Source organism: Populus euphratica, unplaced genomic scaffold (assembly GCF_000495115.2).
Source record: "Populus euphratica unplaced genomic scaffold, PopEup_1.0 scaffold20.1, whole genome shotgun sequence".
NCBI lineage: Eukaryota > Viridiplantae > Streptophyta > Magnoliopsida > Malpighiales > Salicaceae > Populus > Populus euphratica.
Window position 1 is genome coordinate 2,681,427 of NW_011499854.1, and position 19,033 is coordinate 2,700,459.

Here is a 19,033-nt window from a genome sequence, read left to right on the forward strand (position 1 = left end):
TAATGAAAAAATAATTTAGACAACACTTCATTTGTCAGAGCAGATTTCGAAAATTAGAGAGCTGACTGAAAAGTTTGGGCAATGATTCTTCTCTTCAAAAACTTATTTCCAACCTACTTTTATACCTGGACTCTTTCTCAACTCTGGAATGTCAATCGGAGATGTCGGGTCTCTTGTCGATAGAGGCCCGTAAAGAATGGCCCTAGAAGCAGCCCACTATACGAGCTTAACATAACATGTAACTAGAACAAGGCAAAACCACATTTATTGTACTTTATCCATCTACAAATTACCACAAAATGATAGAATTTTCAACTGGTCAGAACTGTTTCAATATGACAATAGGAAGTAACAGATCATAGGCAAAAGACAGGAGTGCTATACCTGGTATTCTAACCTATGTACATCAGTCAAAACAAATACGTAGCCCTTGTCCTACATACCTTCAAACGAATGAAGGAACAACAGTAAAACCTTCATGAGAATGAAGGGAACGCTGGTGAAAGATTGCCCAGCAGCAATCTTTCACTAGCAAAATTGAAATCTAAGACTCCCTGAAAAGATATCACAAGAAGATGATCAATCTTGATGCACAAGGATATCACCAGAAGATGGTCAATCTCGATGCACAATGATATAACCAGACGATGATCAAAGTCACTGCACAGGTTGTCACCGAAGGTAGTGACTGTATTCCTCCTGTTGGTTTACCATAGAATACTGTGGAAATATCATCAGAAGATGAACAGTCACCGCATTGACATAAGAGTTCGAACTCTTTTCTCTCTCTCAGCCTTCCTAGCACTAGGAGTCCTCTTCATTTTTCGCAACTCCTCCATCACTACTTTCTCAACTGTGTCAATTGAGTTCAGGAGTTTCTTCTGGGGTGTTAGAGAGTCTGGATCACCAGAGGCTTGGTTTGTAATATGCTGCAAAATTTCCGGCACTTTACCAATGGTAGAAGAACAGCCCTTGACTTCAGTAGTTGGTTTTGGGGACATAATCCTGTTTCTGTGCTCGAGATGAGCAACTGGTGTTGCCTCAGAAGAGTTATGATTCATTCGAACTTGAGGCATTGGGCTCCTGATTTCTAGGCCATCACTTCCTTCCAAGCGTTCCCTTCTCCTTTCAATGGCCTGGTCAAAGAATTTCCCCAACATTAGTTGAACAGGAAAATAAGCAAAAACCAAAAACCATGAACTCTGTTTCAGCAACATTCCCACCTTACTTGAACCATAACAGGTCAGTAAAGGTTCCCCGTTGAAGCCTCTGAGATTAGAGAATGAATTGGCCTTTTGTCAACAAGGCAATGAATTATTTGACACCCCATTTAACGTGGGCACTCGAGTTGGACAATGGGGATTTTTATTCAAAACCAGTAAGATTCTGTTCTTTGACCAATGTGACACAACACGCATGCGAATTGATCTAAGAACCTAGGACACAGACTTGAGAGCAGCCCATCCCCTCGAAGTGACAGGGGGAATAGAGACCCCCACACACATTTCACTTCACTCTGCAGACTGAAATGAAACCATGTAGAACATGCAGAAGCTTATCCAGCAGTATGTTCCACTCAGTACTCAATACACACCAGATATCATAGCATTGATTGTTTTGAAAGAAAACCGGCACAAATCTTTTTCTCCATTTCATGCAATGACCAAGGTTTCTTGAAAACTCAATTACATGAAAGCCATATATTTTATATTTCTCGGAATCAAAACTAGAAAGGCAAATCCATAGTAGCAATATTGTCAAGAATGATCCATGCACTTCAACATCGCTGCTCTTTTGAAACCAAACTTTCACAATTAAATTATAACCAATCAACACGAAAAAAAAAATAATTACCCTAACAACAGCAGTGACATCACGAAGAGGAGTCCTAGGGTACCAGGCAGGTAACACACTATTTGATCCACGACCCCTTCCTCTTCGGGCACTCCCAGGTGGAGGAATATTTTCTCTGCCCAATGAAGTCCGGCCACCTCGGCCCCTTGGAGTGCCCAAACCACCTCTTCCACGCACAGTAATGGTACCCGCACCCACTGTTTGAGTTCTTGTTGCTGCGTTTGGTCTAGGAGAACCAAACAGCGCCATGTCAAGCTCTGGCTGGTCTTGATAGACACCAAGAATCCTTGATTGTCTTCGAGCAGCAAAGATTGCAGCTATGTCTACTGGGCTTGACAATCTATCTCTTGATAGCGGCATTTTTAACTGAGAAAATTTGACAAAGCTTCTGTTAGATTGACTAGTAAAATAGAAGATTACACAAGTTTAATTTACAAAAGAGAAACGGAGTTTGGTTCTTCAAAGAAAACAGAGATCTCGGATTTGTGCATAGAGAACCCACTTACTTTCCATGAAAATGTAAAGATACACGAGAAAATGTAGGTTTTCTTGGAAAAATAACAAGAGAATAATCAAACACGGTTTTGTTACATTGATCATTGAAGAGAGATGCAAAATCATTTACTGGATACAATAAAGAACCTAAGCCTAAGGTTTACATTTATCATTTCAAGAAAATGAATAATCTGGGGTAACTATAAAACCCCCTCTCCTATTCTCAGAAAATAAAACTTTCCATGAAAATTAGGGATTCTTTCACCGCAAACGAAACAAAAAATAAAAGAAACAGAGATCTCCCACATTTTCCCGGTAAACCTCCCATTTCCTAAGAGAGCTCCCAGTTTATCATCATTCAGACCCAAATTCAATTTATTTTATGAAACAAGAAAGCTCCAGCGACACACTCGAGGAAATAACATTGTCTTAAAATCCATACCCCTGATTTTAAAAGAAGAATAAGAATCCAAAGAAACCAGGATAAAAGAAATTAACATGTAAAAGAACAAAACGAGAACCAGATTTTTTTCTGCTATAAAATGATAAATCTCCAACAACCCAGATAACAAAATAACATTTCAATGGAACCCAAATGAAAGAACAGAGAAATGAGAAGAGTTTCTTCTTTGCTTGGTTGTCACCTTTGATAGACAAGAAACACTAGGGTTTCGGTGCTTCTTTTTTATGAGGGAAGAGGGGCTGTGTTAGGTATCTCTGCAAGTGTAAAGAAGAAGAGAGAGAGCTTCGTTAGCGAGAGAAGAGATATTGGCAAATTCTTTTGAAATGAAATATAGGCGGTCTTATAGCTGGTGAAATTTTTCTGCTTCTAAAACTTTTCAGGCAGGTGTTCCTCAAATTTTGAAATTAGCCCACCGGCGGGATACTTGCAGTTACGTTTCTGCCCCTAAAGTTGGGCTTCGTTATTGGGCCATGACTGAAGGGATGGTCAAACTAAATTGTGAGCCCACACAAATGTGAAACTCGTGATCAAATAATACATTACTTTTACAAAAATATACGATATATGAATTATTTTTATAATAGATCGTATTTTTTATTAGAAAAAAAAATCTTTACATATCTAATGATTTTTCATAATTTATATGTTACATAAACATATATTCCATAAAGATGCTTTTAAATACTTTTAAATGTGAAGATTTATTAAATTTATATTTTTTATTGTGTTATAATATTTTTAATGTGTTGATATAAAAAAATCTAAAAATATTTTATTTTAATATATTTTTAAATAAAAAAATTATTTTAAAAAATAGCATGCATCTCAAACACTTCAAATAATGACCTTGCGGGTATGGTATTGTATATTGTTATAAAACATTTTACAAATATTTCTCTCAAACATGTTGTATTGTGGATAAAATAGTGTTTTTATCATTTTATTTAAAAAAAAAACACACTTATATGCCAAATTATATTTGTAATAGAACCATTTTGGTATTTTAAAATTAATTTAGGAACAAGCGGGCATTTTACTTCCTAATTACATAGTACAATAACATAAATACTTTTTGAAAGTAAGAAATTGCTATGCTGTCATAAAAGGTTGTTTTTTTATTTATTTTCATATCAAAATGTATAGTAAAATAACTTATTTATCCTTATAAAAAAATTAACTGGAATTAGGGGTGTTTTATTTTTTTTCTTTTGATAAGCACAATAAAAAAAACATAATTGCCTGTAAAATTTAAATCATTTACCTTAGGTTAGAGGATATATATATCATTGTGCTGCTAGTTTTCTATTTATTAGTTGGTTAAATTAGAGATAATTTAGTTCTTCAATAAATAAAAAGTATCTAGAAAAAACTTGTTGATATATATGTCAATCATTCCATTGTTTTTAAGTGGTGTACGAAACTCATTTTAATAGCAAAAAAAGATTAGTTTAAGATGATATTTGATTCATCTCGATATTTTTTCTATAACCCAACAACATGCGCATTGAAAAGACCTTCTATTTGGTGTAAATAATCTTGTTTTTTTTTTCTTTAATTTCTTTGTACTACTCAATAATTCTGTTGTATCTTTAAATTTTTCAAATCAACTGTTAAATTTCTCTTTTTTTATTATTTGATCTCTATTTTTTTTATTTAAAATAATTTATTAAAATAGAGTTTTGTTTCAATTTCATTCTTGCTTAATTTTGTATTTTATTAAAAAAAATTATTATTTTAATTTCTATTTATGTAATCTGAGATAATTTTTAGAGTTGAATTTCTTTTGTTTGCCATTTCACCCTCAATTTTTTTTTCTATTAGATTTTATTCTCATTCTTTTCATTATTATTTTTTTTGCAAAAGTTTTTATATGGCTTTTTTTAACTCAATTTTATCCTTCAACATTTAATTAGTTTGGATTTGAGTTTCTTTATTAAACCCCTATCTAAGATTTCACAAGTTATAATTTTTTAAAATTAACCTAGCTTTAGGATGTTCATCTTGGATTGTTTTTTTTTTTCTAGTTAATATTTTTTCCAGTTTTATCTTTTAATATTTATTTAATTGAAGACTATGATATATTTTTTTCTGCTTTCTATGTCATTTATTTTATTTATTTAATTGAGTTATCTCAAGTCTTTTAATTTATTTTTTATTTGTTAAATTTTTATTAAAATAATATTTTTTTCATGCAACTTCTTTTTATGTTATTATGCAACTTTTTATAGTGTTGTTTGATTTTTCTCAATAAAATCTTTCGATGGTAAAAGATGTTCATAGTGGAGTGACGTTGAATCTTCAATGTTCTTTTTTTTTTTGTTCTTATTATGAGTATGATATTAATGGTCTTTTTTATTTAATTGCTGCCAAATGGTTTTTTCTAATTCATCCGCTATCATTACCTACTATTTAAATCAGATTAACAGATGTTATTGAATCAATTCAAGTTCATAAATCATGTATCATTTTTTAAAAAAAAAACACTATCATTACTTGAGCATCTCTTTCGTAATTTTAAAAAAAATAGACTTTAAATACTACTAGTTTATTGGCTCGCATTCTACAGCGGATTAATAAAAATTTTAAAAAAATATTAAAAGTTTAAAGAATGTTTTAAACCCTTTGAATCTGATAGCTATAACAAACCCAAATTATCTAGGTCTAACGGTTATGCCAAGCCCAAAAAACATGAGTTTGGTGACTATGTCAGACCCTAATTACTTGAGTTGGCGTCCCTTCCTTAGTCTAACGTTCTCTTCCAGATCGAAGTCACCTAGGTCTGACATCCCTGTTAAACCCTAATTTCTGGGGTATAATTGTGTCAAATCCAAATATAACCTTATTTTTATTTTTTTAATGGTAACAATATTTTTTTAAAAATTTATTAATAATGATATACATTATATTAACAATAATGAAAAGAATAACAACAACAACAACAATAATTTTTAATTTTACCATTCAAATCAAATCTATGATTTTTTTCAATAATAATAATATTTTTTAAAAAATTTATTAATAATATTATTAATAATAAAAATAATAATATTAATAATAATAAACATGTTTGATCCAAATTCTTATAGTTTTACCTTTCAAATCAAATATGTTGTTTTTTTTAATAATAATTTTTTTTTAAATTTAATAATAATAATAATAACAAGACCAATGTTTCTTGAGAATGACATCATTTTCTAAACCCAAATAATTTAGATTTAACACCCTTATAAAGCCCTAGCTAATGGGATTCAGTTGTGTCATACCTAAGTTTCTTAAATTTAATTGAGCTATACCCAAAAACTTTAGGTGTAGCAATTCTTGCCTGATCTAATATGTTTGAAATAAATAAATATAGGATAATTATATATTTTAATTACTAAAACAAAGAAAATAAAATAAAAACACAAGTAACAAAAAAAAAACATCTCATAAAATTATAAAAAATAAAAATAAAAATAAAACTACTATTATAATTCATAATAAAATATCTCTCAATTTACAATAATTTCTTTATATCATTTAACTTTTGTTGTAATTAGGATATCACTTTCCGAAGAGTACAGGTAGCATTGTTCCGATAAATGGAGACTAAAATAGACAGCATTCTAAAAATCAAACAAGTTTCGAAGTTGGAGACTAGAATTACATGCAACAACCCTTCTTTTCAGAATTCTGCGCTTGTGAAGGAACCAAAATCCTAGTTCCCTTGAAGACACCTGGATTTCCACCCGACTCATCATTGCCTGCAAGAGTTTTCTTGCTGATTATCCTATATATTTCTGTCAGCACTGTCCAAAAGGCAGTTTCAACATTGGTGGCCTCCAGTGCTGATGTCTCCATAAAGAAGAGATTCTCTCTTTGAGCAAACTCCTTAGCATCTTCTGCCGGAACCGCTCGGAGACTCCCCAGGTCACACTTGTTGCCAATGAGCATGATGATAATGCTCTTATCAGCATGACCCCTCAGTTCCTCCAGCCATCTGGCCAAGTGATCGAATGACTGACGCTTGGTCATGTCGTAAACTAGCATCGCACCAACTGCTCCCCTGTAGTATGCACTCGTCACTGCCCTGTAACTGACAGGAGAAGAAATAGTTCACACACAAATTCAGATTTAAGCGTACATCGTCTTAACTTTCAACGAACATAATGGAAGAGCTCTCAGTTAGCAAACTGCCAGTGTTAGGCCTAAATCAGGGTTAAGGTCGAGGTCAATAGAGACATGGATACACAATCAGAAGCAAACAAACAGTTAAAGCAGGCAGTCAAGCTTTTCACTTTTAGTATTAGTGGGCATAACAAACCATGCTCAGATAACGGGATTCCGGATTGCTTCAAATTAAATGAGAGAAAGTGCCTCGATATGTAATAAACAAGGCCATAGATCTTGCAGAACTGTTGATTTCTTACTGTTTAACAAGTGGGTTCAGTGTCAATACCATACAAATAAAAATATCAGACTTTGTTTCAAGATTAGGAACTTTTAAAGCATCAATTGTTTCCAGAAAGTTGGGTTAAAGAGATTCAAGTGAAAAGGACAGAAACAGAAGAACTAAGATGTTTATCAAGGCTGTGTTGGTGAAGATATTTGGAGAGTCGCGTAGAATGTCGTGTGTGCATGATTAGATTCTGTTAAACAAGGCACAATACAGAAGGAATAACAAAAACAGGTCCTGAGAAATAATGACAGAGATGTAGAAAACTTCAGACAGTTGAACTTATACATCCACAGAAGTCATGCCAATGCGAGTTCCATATTGCCATAACAGCAAGTGTTCAAGAAATCTGAAATGTAAGATCTATATTTTTTTTCCCATGCGAAAGCCAGATCATAAATTTTCAAGCTTAGCAACTTGTGAAGTAAGAATTGAGTGTCGTTTGTTGAGGGGGCGAGCCGCATGCTCCTCCATGACACTTCATTTATCTGCATCTTGAATCTGTAGCCTAATGGCTTCTGAGTTTGGATTACTATAAGAGGAAGAAAACGGAAGAATGGTACTGCATTTGATTCCAAACCAGCCTTCATGCAGGTGCAAACTAAATAGAAGCAGGACACAGTAAGGAGAAAGGTGGCATAACAAAAAGAAAAAGGGTTTAAAACAGAAAAGGGAATGGTGAAATGGTCATCCTCTAACAAGCTTCCCTCATTAAGCAGCATCACCCACATATGTTCCTGTGTTTACATGTGAAATCGAAAGGAAAAGGAATTTGCTTCGAGTTTTGATAGTGAAAATAGTAGAAGGAACCGATCCCCAAAAGAATGAATGTCAAAATTTGAGAAAGAGAAAAGGTGATTCTTGTTCATATAAAGCAACCATTTGAATCTTAATGAATATTTGTGTCGGTTCTTTGTCTCCAACCAAACCGTATGCATGCTCTTCATTTTCAGACTATCAGAAACAGGAATTCATGAAATCCCTCGTTTTTTATTTCTTCAATTGTAAGCTCATTCACTCGATCCACCATAGCATTATCTATGTTAGACTGGAACATATTGAAGCACATATATATTTTCCAATATGATTTTTTATCTTCAAATATATAATACTCAAGCACGTATCGCAAGTGACCTCATATGAATCACAACAACAAAATTTCGAAAGAAAGTGTCCGAAAAGTAAAAGCATACCTTTCTTGGCCAGCAGTGTCCCAAATCTGTGCTTTGACCGTCTTGTTATCCATAGCAAGCGTTTTTGTCTGAAATTCAACCCCAATGGTGGCTTTAGAATCAGCATTGAATTCATTTCTTGCAAACCTTGCAAGAAACTGTGATTTTCCAACTGCTGAATCTCCAATTAGCACAATTTTGAAAACATAATCAATCTTTTGATTGTAATCTATATAATTCGACATTTTCAAATCCAAAATTAAATCCCACTAGATTCCCTCCTCAAAAATATATAAAACCATGCAGCAAAAAAAAGATAGAACTTGTTGTGATCTGTTGTCAAAACATCATTATTTGTCCATGCATTAAAATCAATAGGAAGCTTTAAAAAAAGATCAAATCATGGCTAGCAAAAGGGTAAAATGGGAATGATAGGTGGATGATGAAGCAGAAATGGAAATTGGAATTGAGGGTTAGGGTTAGGGTTTGAGAGGGTAAAAAATGGAGTTTGGAAATGGTTGGTTTTGATTGTGAAATGGCTTGCGGGAGGGACAAGCGTGTGAGTAAGGATGAGGGAGAGATGGAGGGAAAGACCAACGGCCAGTGCGGGGCCCATTAACGGTTTGTTATGGTAAAGGTTCTTGGTGCATTATAGGATACACAGATAAATCAAGTGGGTAGATCTGGGCCGTCCATTGTGATGAAGTTGATAGGGTCAGCCATGCCATTTTCTTAGGGTGTTTTGGCAATTAACCAGCAGTACACAAAGAATAATATATTATTTATGAAGTCAAAGAAATTTAATATTTTTAATTTAAACTTGGAGATAAAGGAAAGAGAAAACCAAAATAAAAACCCTATCACTCATGAAACTATTTAAAAAAAAATGGAGGAGATTTTTTCTATTATAGTTACTAAAAAGAATTATCATACTAAAAAACAGTTAAAAGGATAAATAAAATAAAAATTTCAAGATTCTCTATATTGCATGAAAGAAATAAAGAAAGAAAGAATTGTCGTGTTGTTTAAATAACCTTCTAATATTTGAGAAGTATTATATTTTAATATAGGTCAGATTTGATTTCAAATGTCACCTTATTTGGAATTTATACAAATTATTATATTTGCTTGAGTTATACTACTTTTTTATTATTATTTTAAGTGACTACAAAAATTTGTAGAATAATTTATCAATAACATTCACATCAATAAAATTACAACAGAATCTTCATATGCATATGTATTCGACTACTGGTTTATAATTATAATATATTAAATTTTTATGCACATAAAATAAATTAATGTTAAAAAATAATATAAATTATATATTATGATATTATTATTATTAAATAGTTTATATATTAGGTATATAAATAAAAAAAATTATTTCACATTAAAAAAATAAGTGATTTTATTGTACTTTATAATAGAGACACTAAATCCATAAATTTATATACTTGAGAGAATATATATTCAAATTAGTTAATTAATTATTTATACATGACACCTTCTACTAAGTTATTTTTGTGGACATATTAATATGAAAAGTTGTGCCTTATAAATATCAATATTGGTAAAAATCAATTAGAAAACAATATTTTTTTTATCCCTATTTGTTTCTCTATAAACTCTATGTTTACGCTTATTATAAACAAAATTGAAATTTTTATAAAACTTATAGAAGTTATTATTTATAAATTTCAGTTTTTGTTGTATCTGAAAAGTTTGTTAAGTTTGTTGTTTTAACCCTACAATAAATATAATAAGTATAATTAATACCTTAAAAATGATGATTTTCACGTCTTAAAATCTGTTTGAAATTTATTTGATATTCCTATTAACATAATATTTAACTAATAATTTAAACTTTTAAATTCACTAGTATATTTTATATTTTAGGCAATAAATTTTAATTTAGCAATTATTATCTCTCGTTTCAAGGGTTTTGACCTTTAATAAATTGTTGATCTATCTCCCTTGTACTTGTTCATGATGATCCATTGTTACTGAACCAATCATAATATGAGCTATCCATAGGGGAAGAACTTGCTGCAGAACTCTGCCTTGGATAATGAGGAGGCAAATCTGAATGCCTCTGTGGACAATTTACAAGATTAACACCATCCTCTCTTACTCTTGCAGCAAGTTTTCTCTTCAAACACTAGAAAATTCAAAACAGACTTATCCTCGACTCGATCCATTAACAGCATGTGAACTTGGAGCTAACCAACCTTATAAGGACTGGCTGTTGTGATGATAGTTGTGATTCCTACATGAATTCATTATTAACAAATGCTCTGTCTGTTCTGTTTTCCTCTGTCTGTTCTCTAAACTATGAGCTCAGATTACAGCTTTGATGCTTGATAACCTTGTACAAATAATGGTTTTCAGCAGACGAGACCATCATTCAGAACTACCAAAAAATGGTAAGCAACCTTCCCTGTCAGAATCACAGTGAACATTCTATTTACTGATACGAACACTTGCTGATTCTTTAAGATTAATATGGGCATTACAAACACTTTATTTGTTTCATTAACCATGTAATCCAATATGTTAAAATAGCGTTTAGAGTATCCAATTTCACCCAGAATAAACTGCTACAAAGGAGATATTAAACATAAAAGAATATAGCAGAGTACAAAGTGTCTCTAATTGAGAAAGGAAGGTTCAAAGACCAGAAAGATAATCTTCAAAAAGATGACAGCATTGATGTTGCCCACTCAAAGCTACTGCAGCAAGACTAGCGACGTCCCTAAAAGATCACAGTTATCCTGTCCTCATAATACTCGCTGGAGACATGGTCGTTTATTCCTCATAATACTTTCCATGAGATTGTCCTTCAACTCGAGGAAATATAGCCTCGGAGATTGGACACAAGATTTCAGCTTCCCCGACGAGTCTACCACATGCCACACTTCACGAGGTTAGGATTCAACAGAAGGATCTCAGCACACTCTGCAAAGCACATGATGGATTCTTTATTAAAAGCAAACACATTAAACCTGACTATCTTAAGCTGTTGATGTTCTGGGCCGCTAATAAACTCCATGATGGAGACAAAGCATACAATCCACAATCACCGCCCAAAATCGACGAACGTAAAGATAAGGGATGTAATGAAGGAGAAGCTTCTATCAAAGACATGATATATAGTGTAGAGGAGTGTCATCATTATCAAATGTTTTCACCGACATCTGCATCTTCTTGCAATTAGGTAATTTCTGGAAATTTAGGACGCTACCGTATAAAAGTGTCAGCCATTTAGGCTTTAATGTGATAGTCTGCCATTGAGAAAGACAGCTTGAAAGATCAGAAAGATTACCTTCTAATTAATAACTGAAGGCAAAAAGCCCCCTAACATATACTGCAGCAAGACGGGGCTGTTGTCTCGTCCACATGATGCTTATAGGAGACAAGGTTTCTTGCAGATATCCCCAGACTTTTGATGTCATTTTCCTCTTGACTCTAGGCATTATAGCCTCAAATTTTCAGCTTCCCCAAACACTGCGAGACAAACATATGTAATACTTCAAACACGGTTCGCGTTGCTTCCCTCATTGTCAATCGAGGTAGAATATTGTTGATTAAAGGATCAGCATGTGGTCGTCTACTGTGATCCATGGAACTGCCAACGGGTATGGGAGGTTTCTTTTGCCAAATCCAAGCAACGGCAACGAAATCAAGTGATCCCATTACCCTCTTTGGATAGAAAATATATAAGGGTCGAACTGTTCTCTTGTTTTTCAGTATTTTTTTTTTATTTTATTAATGTGGGTGTCCGGGTCAGTTTACGTGCACCACGACTAATCCCACGGTCCACTGAAAATCCTGCAAGCCCAGTGAACAGGTAAGGCACCACAAGGATGACATATATACCATATAGAGAAGACCCAGTAGAAACACAAAGAAAACCACTCTCCAATCACTAAAACTCGAACTGAAATTTAAATGAAGGAAAACAGCACCTACACCACTGCCACAACCTGCTTGGTTGTTTTTCAGTATTGCAATTGCAGCCAGCTGCTGCCCTGTTCCTTGGATCCTTCCTTGCGGTAGATTTTTTAGTGACAGATGCGACCGTCTTCGAATTTTTTCTTGTTTTTGGTGGGTGTATTCTTTTTTGCTTTTTAGGATGAATTAGATTGGTTACCCATGATGAGGGCTGGACTAAATTTTTTTAACCTGAAAAAAAATTGAATACCAGATTAAATTTTGATTAACTTGATGAATTAACTTGATGAAATGATAAAAAATTAAAGTAATAACAACAAAAAATAAATTTTAAAAAATATTGTCATTAACAAAGCTAGATTAACATGTAAAATTTATGACTTTGACATGAAATATATCGACATTAAATATCAATTTTGTATTTCATATTATAAAACTAGGATAATTTAATAAAAAAATAATTAATAAAAAACATAAAATATGAAAAATTAAGAAATAAGTGTAAATCAATATATTTAACAACATAACATGGGTCATTTACGTGGTTATATTTGATAAATTTATTAACTAAAATTAATTTGTAATAGAAATTGATATATATAAAATTTATTGAAAAAAATTAAAGGAAAAAAATTTGCCATGTAAGGTTGAACAAGTTAAAAATATTATAAAAAATAAAAAATAAAAAATTTAATATTTTAAAATAAATTTAATCTATACAAAATATATAAAAAAAATTAAGATAAATCATATTAATCTCATCAAAAATTAAACACAACCAATATAATTTAAAAAATAATCATTATTCAAAAAAAACTAAATAAGTAAAACATAAATCACAAAAAATGGGTATTAATTAAAAAATAAAATTAAGAATTATTTAAAAGAACATATAAAAAAGAAATTAATTAAAAAAAGCATTAAGAAATGCCTAGTCCACGGACATGCACCTGAGCCTGTTATTTTTTGTATTATTTAAAGAGACAAATGACTATTTAAAAAATAATAATAGGTAGCTGACATGTTGCTTACTGTGGTAAATAATATGTTGTCTACTAATCCATATTTTAGTTATTCTTGTAGTGGCTAGAAAATCAGGATTATGAGATTTTTACTCAAAAAACTTATTTTTCAACTCATTTCAACCACAAAACATCCAAAAAACCAAGAAAACAACTTATCAACATAATAGACTGCAAAGAAAGGGATCAAAACACAAAATTGAACAAGAAAAATATTTCATTCACGATCTAGATTTAGTTTTTTAGGCTACATTAACTTGATATAACTACCATAAGACTCTTCTTATCTAATTGAACCCGTTGATATTAATTGTATCCTGTTTTTTGGTTAGAAAGGTGTTAGTGATGAGTTTTTTTTCTATATCGAAATCTAATGAGCTCTTTCTTTTCCTTAAAAAAGGGACTAGAAAATAAAATAAAATAAAATTTGATACTGAAATGAAATTTTAAAAAATTAAAAGGACTAGTAACCTAAAAGCAAAAAAGGATGGTGGGTGAAAATGAATATTTAAAATAAATTTTAAAGTCACCACCTATTTAACCTGCTTTTCTTTACTTCAATCACCTATTTTTCAATTTAATCATTCCTCTTAAAAAATACACAATTAGATTCTCATTTAGACTCAAAAGAGTTAAATCATGCAAAGTAAAATTTTAAAGATTAAATTGAATTTCTTTTTAAATAATTGTTTCAGTTTATAAGATAATTAATAGTATTTATGCCATGGGAAAAAAAAATTGTTTTAGTGTATATTAACTAATTAGAGGCGAAACTCGACCATTTTTTAAAGGGGGAGAAACCAAAATTTTTGAAAATTTGTATTGATGCGCATTGATTATCAGATTGCTAATTTTTCTAAGATTCTGAATTCATGCATAAAGATTCTCCTATGAATTTGATATTAAATTACACAGAAAAATAGAATATAACATAAATTAGTAAAATGATATTTTTTTTAGAAAATAAAATCAAAATCTTTTGAGAGTTAAAACTTCAAATTGGAATTAACAATTTAATGTAATATAGTAATGCAAGACAAAATATAAGGTATAATGACACAATTTTGTAATATAGTAACACACTAAAAAAAATTGCACAAAAATTAACAAATAAAAGAGAGAGAGTCCCAAATTAGTTCCTCAGCTTAAAAAATAAAATATAATTAATTATTTTTATATCTCAATGATTATTTAATTTGTTTTGAAAAACTAAAAAAAACTAATTTATAATTTAATTGTTTGTTAACAGTGTAATTTTGCGTTATCAATTGAAGATAGGTTCAAATGAGCTATTAAATTATAACCTCCATCTTAATTGAGTATTCAAAGAATTTTTTGTTTCAATAGGGTCCTTTAAGTATTCCAAAATTTCTAAGGCTAGAAATTGTATAATCTGTATTATTTTTAAAGTTTAAGGACCAAAGTATATCTTTTGCAAAACTTGTAATACACTATCTATATTTGGCATTTTTTTATTTCAACTTCTTATCTTTCAATTCTATTTTTTTATAAGAAATTAAAATTAATTGATTTTTAATTAAAATTAAATTGCTAAAAAAAATTTGAACATCAAATTAAAAAAATAATTTTTTTTGTAAAGGATGAACAATATACTTCTACACACTAAAATACTTGCGCCTATAAGTTATATCCTTAAAACTCAATATTACATTGCATAACCACACGTAAAGAAGTTACAGAAATTGTATAAATCGTGAGAGACAAATAATAAGAAATTCAGTTTCATATCACTGCATTTCTCTCTTTCTTTTCTTCTCAATTCTCACTTCATTTTTCTTCTTAAATTTTCATTATTAAGAGAAGTTTTTTTAACAAGTTTTGAGAGTGACTAGCAAAACATTTATTATATATCCACACCTTTCATAAAAGCTTCAATAATTACTCTACATGAAACTAAATATATATATATATATATATATATATATAAGTACAATGATAGCATTGTTCGAATCAAATATAAACACCTCATCAACATCATATGATTAGTTTAAGATAATTTCTTTCGTGATGAGATGAAGAAGTGCTCGAATAAAAATTGATGCATGGAATCTTTGGCTTGCTTGAATAGTTTGATGTCGTATGATTTTAACACAGAGATCATATTTGGACAAACATGAATCCCACACCAACAAGGCAACTTTGCCTCCATTCAGTCACTGTTATCGGTTGACATATATGAGTTTCCATTAAATTGGAAAAGCACCAAAACAACAAAGGGCATTGAATCAGTTCAGTTCAGGCTATACACCAAAGAAGAAAGATTCAACTTGCCTTGTTAATCCACTCCTCCATGTAAGAATTGAAAAATTGAGAGGATTTGTACAGACAACTATAATCCCCTCTTCATCTCACCTTGTGTGTGATAGACCAAGAATCAAGATACAATGATTGGCATTACTTTCCTTGAATATCAATAAAGATGTAACAAGACAGCATAAGGAATTAATGCATTTATCTTTTCATAACAAGGAATTGATGCGTTACAACATGTTCTGTACATTTATGGCTTTTTTTCAGGTATTTTGTAATTGAAAGCATTGTTAGCTTCAGGATCAGAACATGAGGGTGGAAATTCCTACCAAACTTTCTACATAAAAATATATATATATATATTTATCTTCGCTTACTGATGCTAAAGATCAACAAGATCTGGTCGTACAGCCCCTTGGATTTCTGTACAGAAGCACCTCAAACAATTCTGTTTTGCACTGGCTTCTGCTTGCTTAAACACTTGCAATTGGCTCGGTTGTCACTTAGTGTCTGCAAAGGAACATAGATTCGTGAATGACGGATGATTTATTAGGAAATAATTCCATGGTTTTTGTTTTTCTCCTCCATACCTTGTACTGTTTCTGAAGGTCTTTAATGTACACTACAGCCAAATCCAACATGTCTGCTGTGCTCGTTTGCTGCCAAAGAGAAAAATGAACGAATAAGATTTCCAAGACAACTTTGAAGCTAAACCGTACGTGGAAATATCCTACCTTGTCCATGTTCGGAACAAGCTCTTGTAGTTTCCTCATTCTTTCACTGATCCGAGTTCTTCTCACCTGAAAAATAGTTTGTGCCATCTAATTATAACTACGATCACTGATTGGGCAAATGAAGGTGAAGGTGACTGCAAATATGGTTATATGTGATAAGAGGCTCACTATCTGGATACTAAAAAAGGGAAAGTTTATGGCATGGGATTTAGATAGATCACATACTCTTTCCGCGATACTTCGAGGATGAGTGGCACAACCACGCTTTGCTCTAATTTTACAAGGAACAGAATCTTGGAAATGGAGAAACTTTTCCATGGCAACCATTTCTATTGCAGTCTTTGGCAAACTCAAGCGGTGGGATAATACATGAGCCCGATTTCCAAGGTCTCCGTTCTAAATTTAAGCAATCACTTGGATTAGAAATTGAGGAATCAACAGTAATGGATAACTTAACACCTAATACACAAATTACCTGAGCATTAGAAAACAAGTTTCCATTTTCTTGCTCTCTTTTCATGCTGCTAAAGTTCTCTGACAAATGCGAATCATTCCAAGAACCATACGGAAACCCGTGACTGCTATAAAATCGACCGTCAACACTGACACTTGTGAGTTTTCCACTGTCAGGGCTGCCTGCCTCCATGCTTTCGCTCCCAATTTCAGAAATCTGTGACAGCAAGCCTAAGGAAGAAGGTACTCTTGATGAGAAGCTAAGTTGACTATGCAATCTCCGACTTGCTTCTCCATTAGTACCATTCAACCCAGAATAGTTTCCCACTCCTTTTATGGTGGGATAGCCAGCAATTTACTGAGAGGTTTTCTATAAATCTTTCTACCATCTACCACAATAATATATATATATATATATAAACACTCGAATTGCACTCTTGAAGATTCTTCAATCATTTAGGGATAATGGAACCTTTCTGGTCATACTAATTCGGAATTAGTAATTCCTAATGCCGAAAAACCATACTTGTTCAACAGAAAGGAAAAAAAAAAACACACACACAAACCATTTAGTTGCTTCAATAAAATGTTATCTTTAGATCAACCTTTCTACGAATCTGATGAAACATTTGAGATTATTTCAACTATCTTCAAAACTCATTACCTCGGATCAATTTCCATAATACAAGCATCTTGTACTAAAATACAGATTCTAAATTAATAGCAATTGATGGTTTGCTACATATACTCTATCTTCGGAGCAAATGAGCTTCTAAAAACAATACGTTGAACACGGGTATCAGAAGCAAACATGTAAATTCATTTCAAGAAATCAACCTCCATAGTAAAAGAAACTACCAACAATACAAATCGCTCAAAAACACATCATTTAGAAATGAGAATAAAAAAAATACCATTTTGAACAGGAAGGTTCCCGTAAAGTCCAGCGGGAGAGCTATTCTGCCTAGCAGGATTTGAATCAACCTTTTCAACTTGCTCATGACGACCCATTGATATTGAACCAATCAAACCATATGAACTATCCATAGCTGAGGAACTTGTAGCTGAACTCTGCCTTGGATAATGAGGAGGCAAACCTGGATAACTCCGCGGCAAACTTGAATAATTAACAGCTTCCTCTCTCACTCTTGCAGCGGATTTATCCTCAAACTGTTGGAAATTCAAAACAGAATCATTGTCGACTCCATTATCAGTGAAATTTGCGAGAAGTGAACTCGGAGCCGAGCGAAATCTCAACGACCCTGAACTGGAATTGTGACTACTACTCGAATCCATTAACAAATGCTCTGATTTAATTACTCCTGTTTCTTCTTAATATTGTGGGCTCAAGTTAACAGATTTGATGCTGAAGAACCATTTACAAATACCTTAGTAGTAACTACCTTATTAAAGCTGGAAGAAAATTCTGGGAATATTTTAGCATCGCTTTCTTGATAAAATTTTCTGTCAGCTTATTTTTTAAGCAGAGTAAAGATAAGATCGTGAAGAGGAAGCAATCAAGAAAAGAAAAGGTTTAAACCCTTTCAAGAGAAGCATTAAAGCTTAATGAGAAGAATGAAAAACCTCTAGAAAAGGTTTTACTGATTGTATGCATATATTGTCAAGTGAAAAGATTGAAAGCGAGAGAGAGAGAGAGAGAGAAGGGAAGGTGAGTTTTTGTGAAAGAAGTGAAAGCACCGAAAGCAAGGAAGATCTTGAGCTTAATGATGAGAGCAGTCGAGAGAGAAGACCGAAAAGGGCAAGAGAGAGGCAAAGGCTTATCTTTCTTCTTTGTTTGCGAGAAAAGGCCATGAAGTACGGAAAGCGATCGATCTAATTTCTCTACCATGCTTTTGTTTCTTTTCCTACCTTACCAAAATGCCCTTGCTGTTTCCCAAAATAATACAAATACATATTTAAAATTGTTTTTTAAAATTATGGTAAAATGGTAAAGGTACATTTCGAACTTCCCATATATACGGTAATCATGAGACAACAAAGTTCGAGAGTATCCAGCATTATTATTTTTTTTTTATTAACATGGATGTCCGAGTCAGTTTACGCGCACCACGACTAATCTTACGGTTTACTGATCATCCTGCAAGCCCAGTAAACAAATAAATCACTGCAAGAATGACAGGCGTACCACACAGAGAAGAACCAACATTATTATTTTTAAC

The 19,033-nt window shown here is 32.1% G+C and overlaps 3 protein-coding genes across 3 annotated transcripts; all 3 read right to left on the minus strand.

Annotated features, from left to right (window-relative positions):
* Nucleotides 1-243: 243 nt before the first annotated feature.
* On the minus strand, nucleotides 244-3,124 carry LOC105122717 (protein POLYCHOME-like). The gene is made up of 3 exons (XM_011021983.1): nucleotides 2,994-3,124; nucleotides 1,855-2,220; nucleotides 244-1,136 (listed from the first exon to the last, which is right to left on the minus strand). The coding sequence occupies exons 2-3, from the start codon at nucleotides 2,212-2,214 to the stop codon at nucleotides 750-752; spliced, it is 747 nt and encodes a 248-aa protein (XP_011020285.1). The 5' UTR covers nucleotides 2,215-2,220; nucleotides 2,994-3,124; the 3' UTR covers nucleotides 244-749.
* A 3,207-nt stretch (nucleotides 3,125-6,331) lies between these two features.
* LOC105122716 (ras-related protein RABA4d-like) lies at nucleotides 6,332-8,978 on the minus strand. The gene is made up of 2 exons (XM_011021982.1): nucleotides 8,441-8,978; nucleotides 6,332-6,887 (listed from the first exon to the last, which is right to left on the minus strand). The coding sequence occupies exons 1-2, from the start codon at nucleotides 8,662-8,664 to the stop codon at nucleotides 6,455-6,457; spliced, it is 657 nt and encodes a 218-aa protein (XP_011020284.1). The 5' UTR covers nucleotides 8,665-8,978; the 3' UTR covers nucleotides 6,332-6,454.
* A 6,864-nt stretch (nucleotides 8,979-15,842) lies between these two features.
* On the minus strand, nucleotides 15,843-18,675 carry LOC105122715 (transcription factor bHLH130-like). Its single transcript, XM_011021980.1, has 6 exons — nucleotides 17,768-18,675; nucleotides 16,876-17,084; nucleotides 16,626-16,796; nucleotides 16,401-16,466; nucleotides 16,257-16,325; nucleotides 15,843-16,176 (listed from the first exon to the last, which is right to left on the minus strand). The coding sequence occupies exons 1-6, from the start codon at nucleotides 18,147-18,149 to the stop codon at nucleotides 16,105-16,107; spliced, it is 969 nt and encodes a 322-aa protein (XP_011020282.1). The 5' UTR covers nucleotides 18,150-18,675; the 3' UTR covers nucleotides 15,843-16,104.
* Between the last annotated feature and the right edge of the window lie 358 nt (nucleotides 18,676-19,033).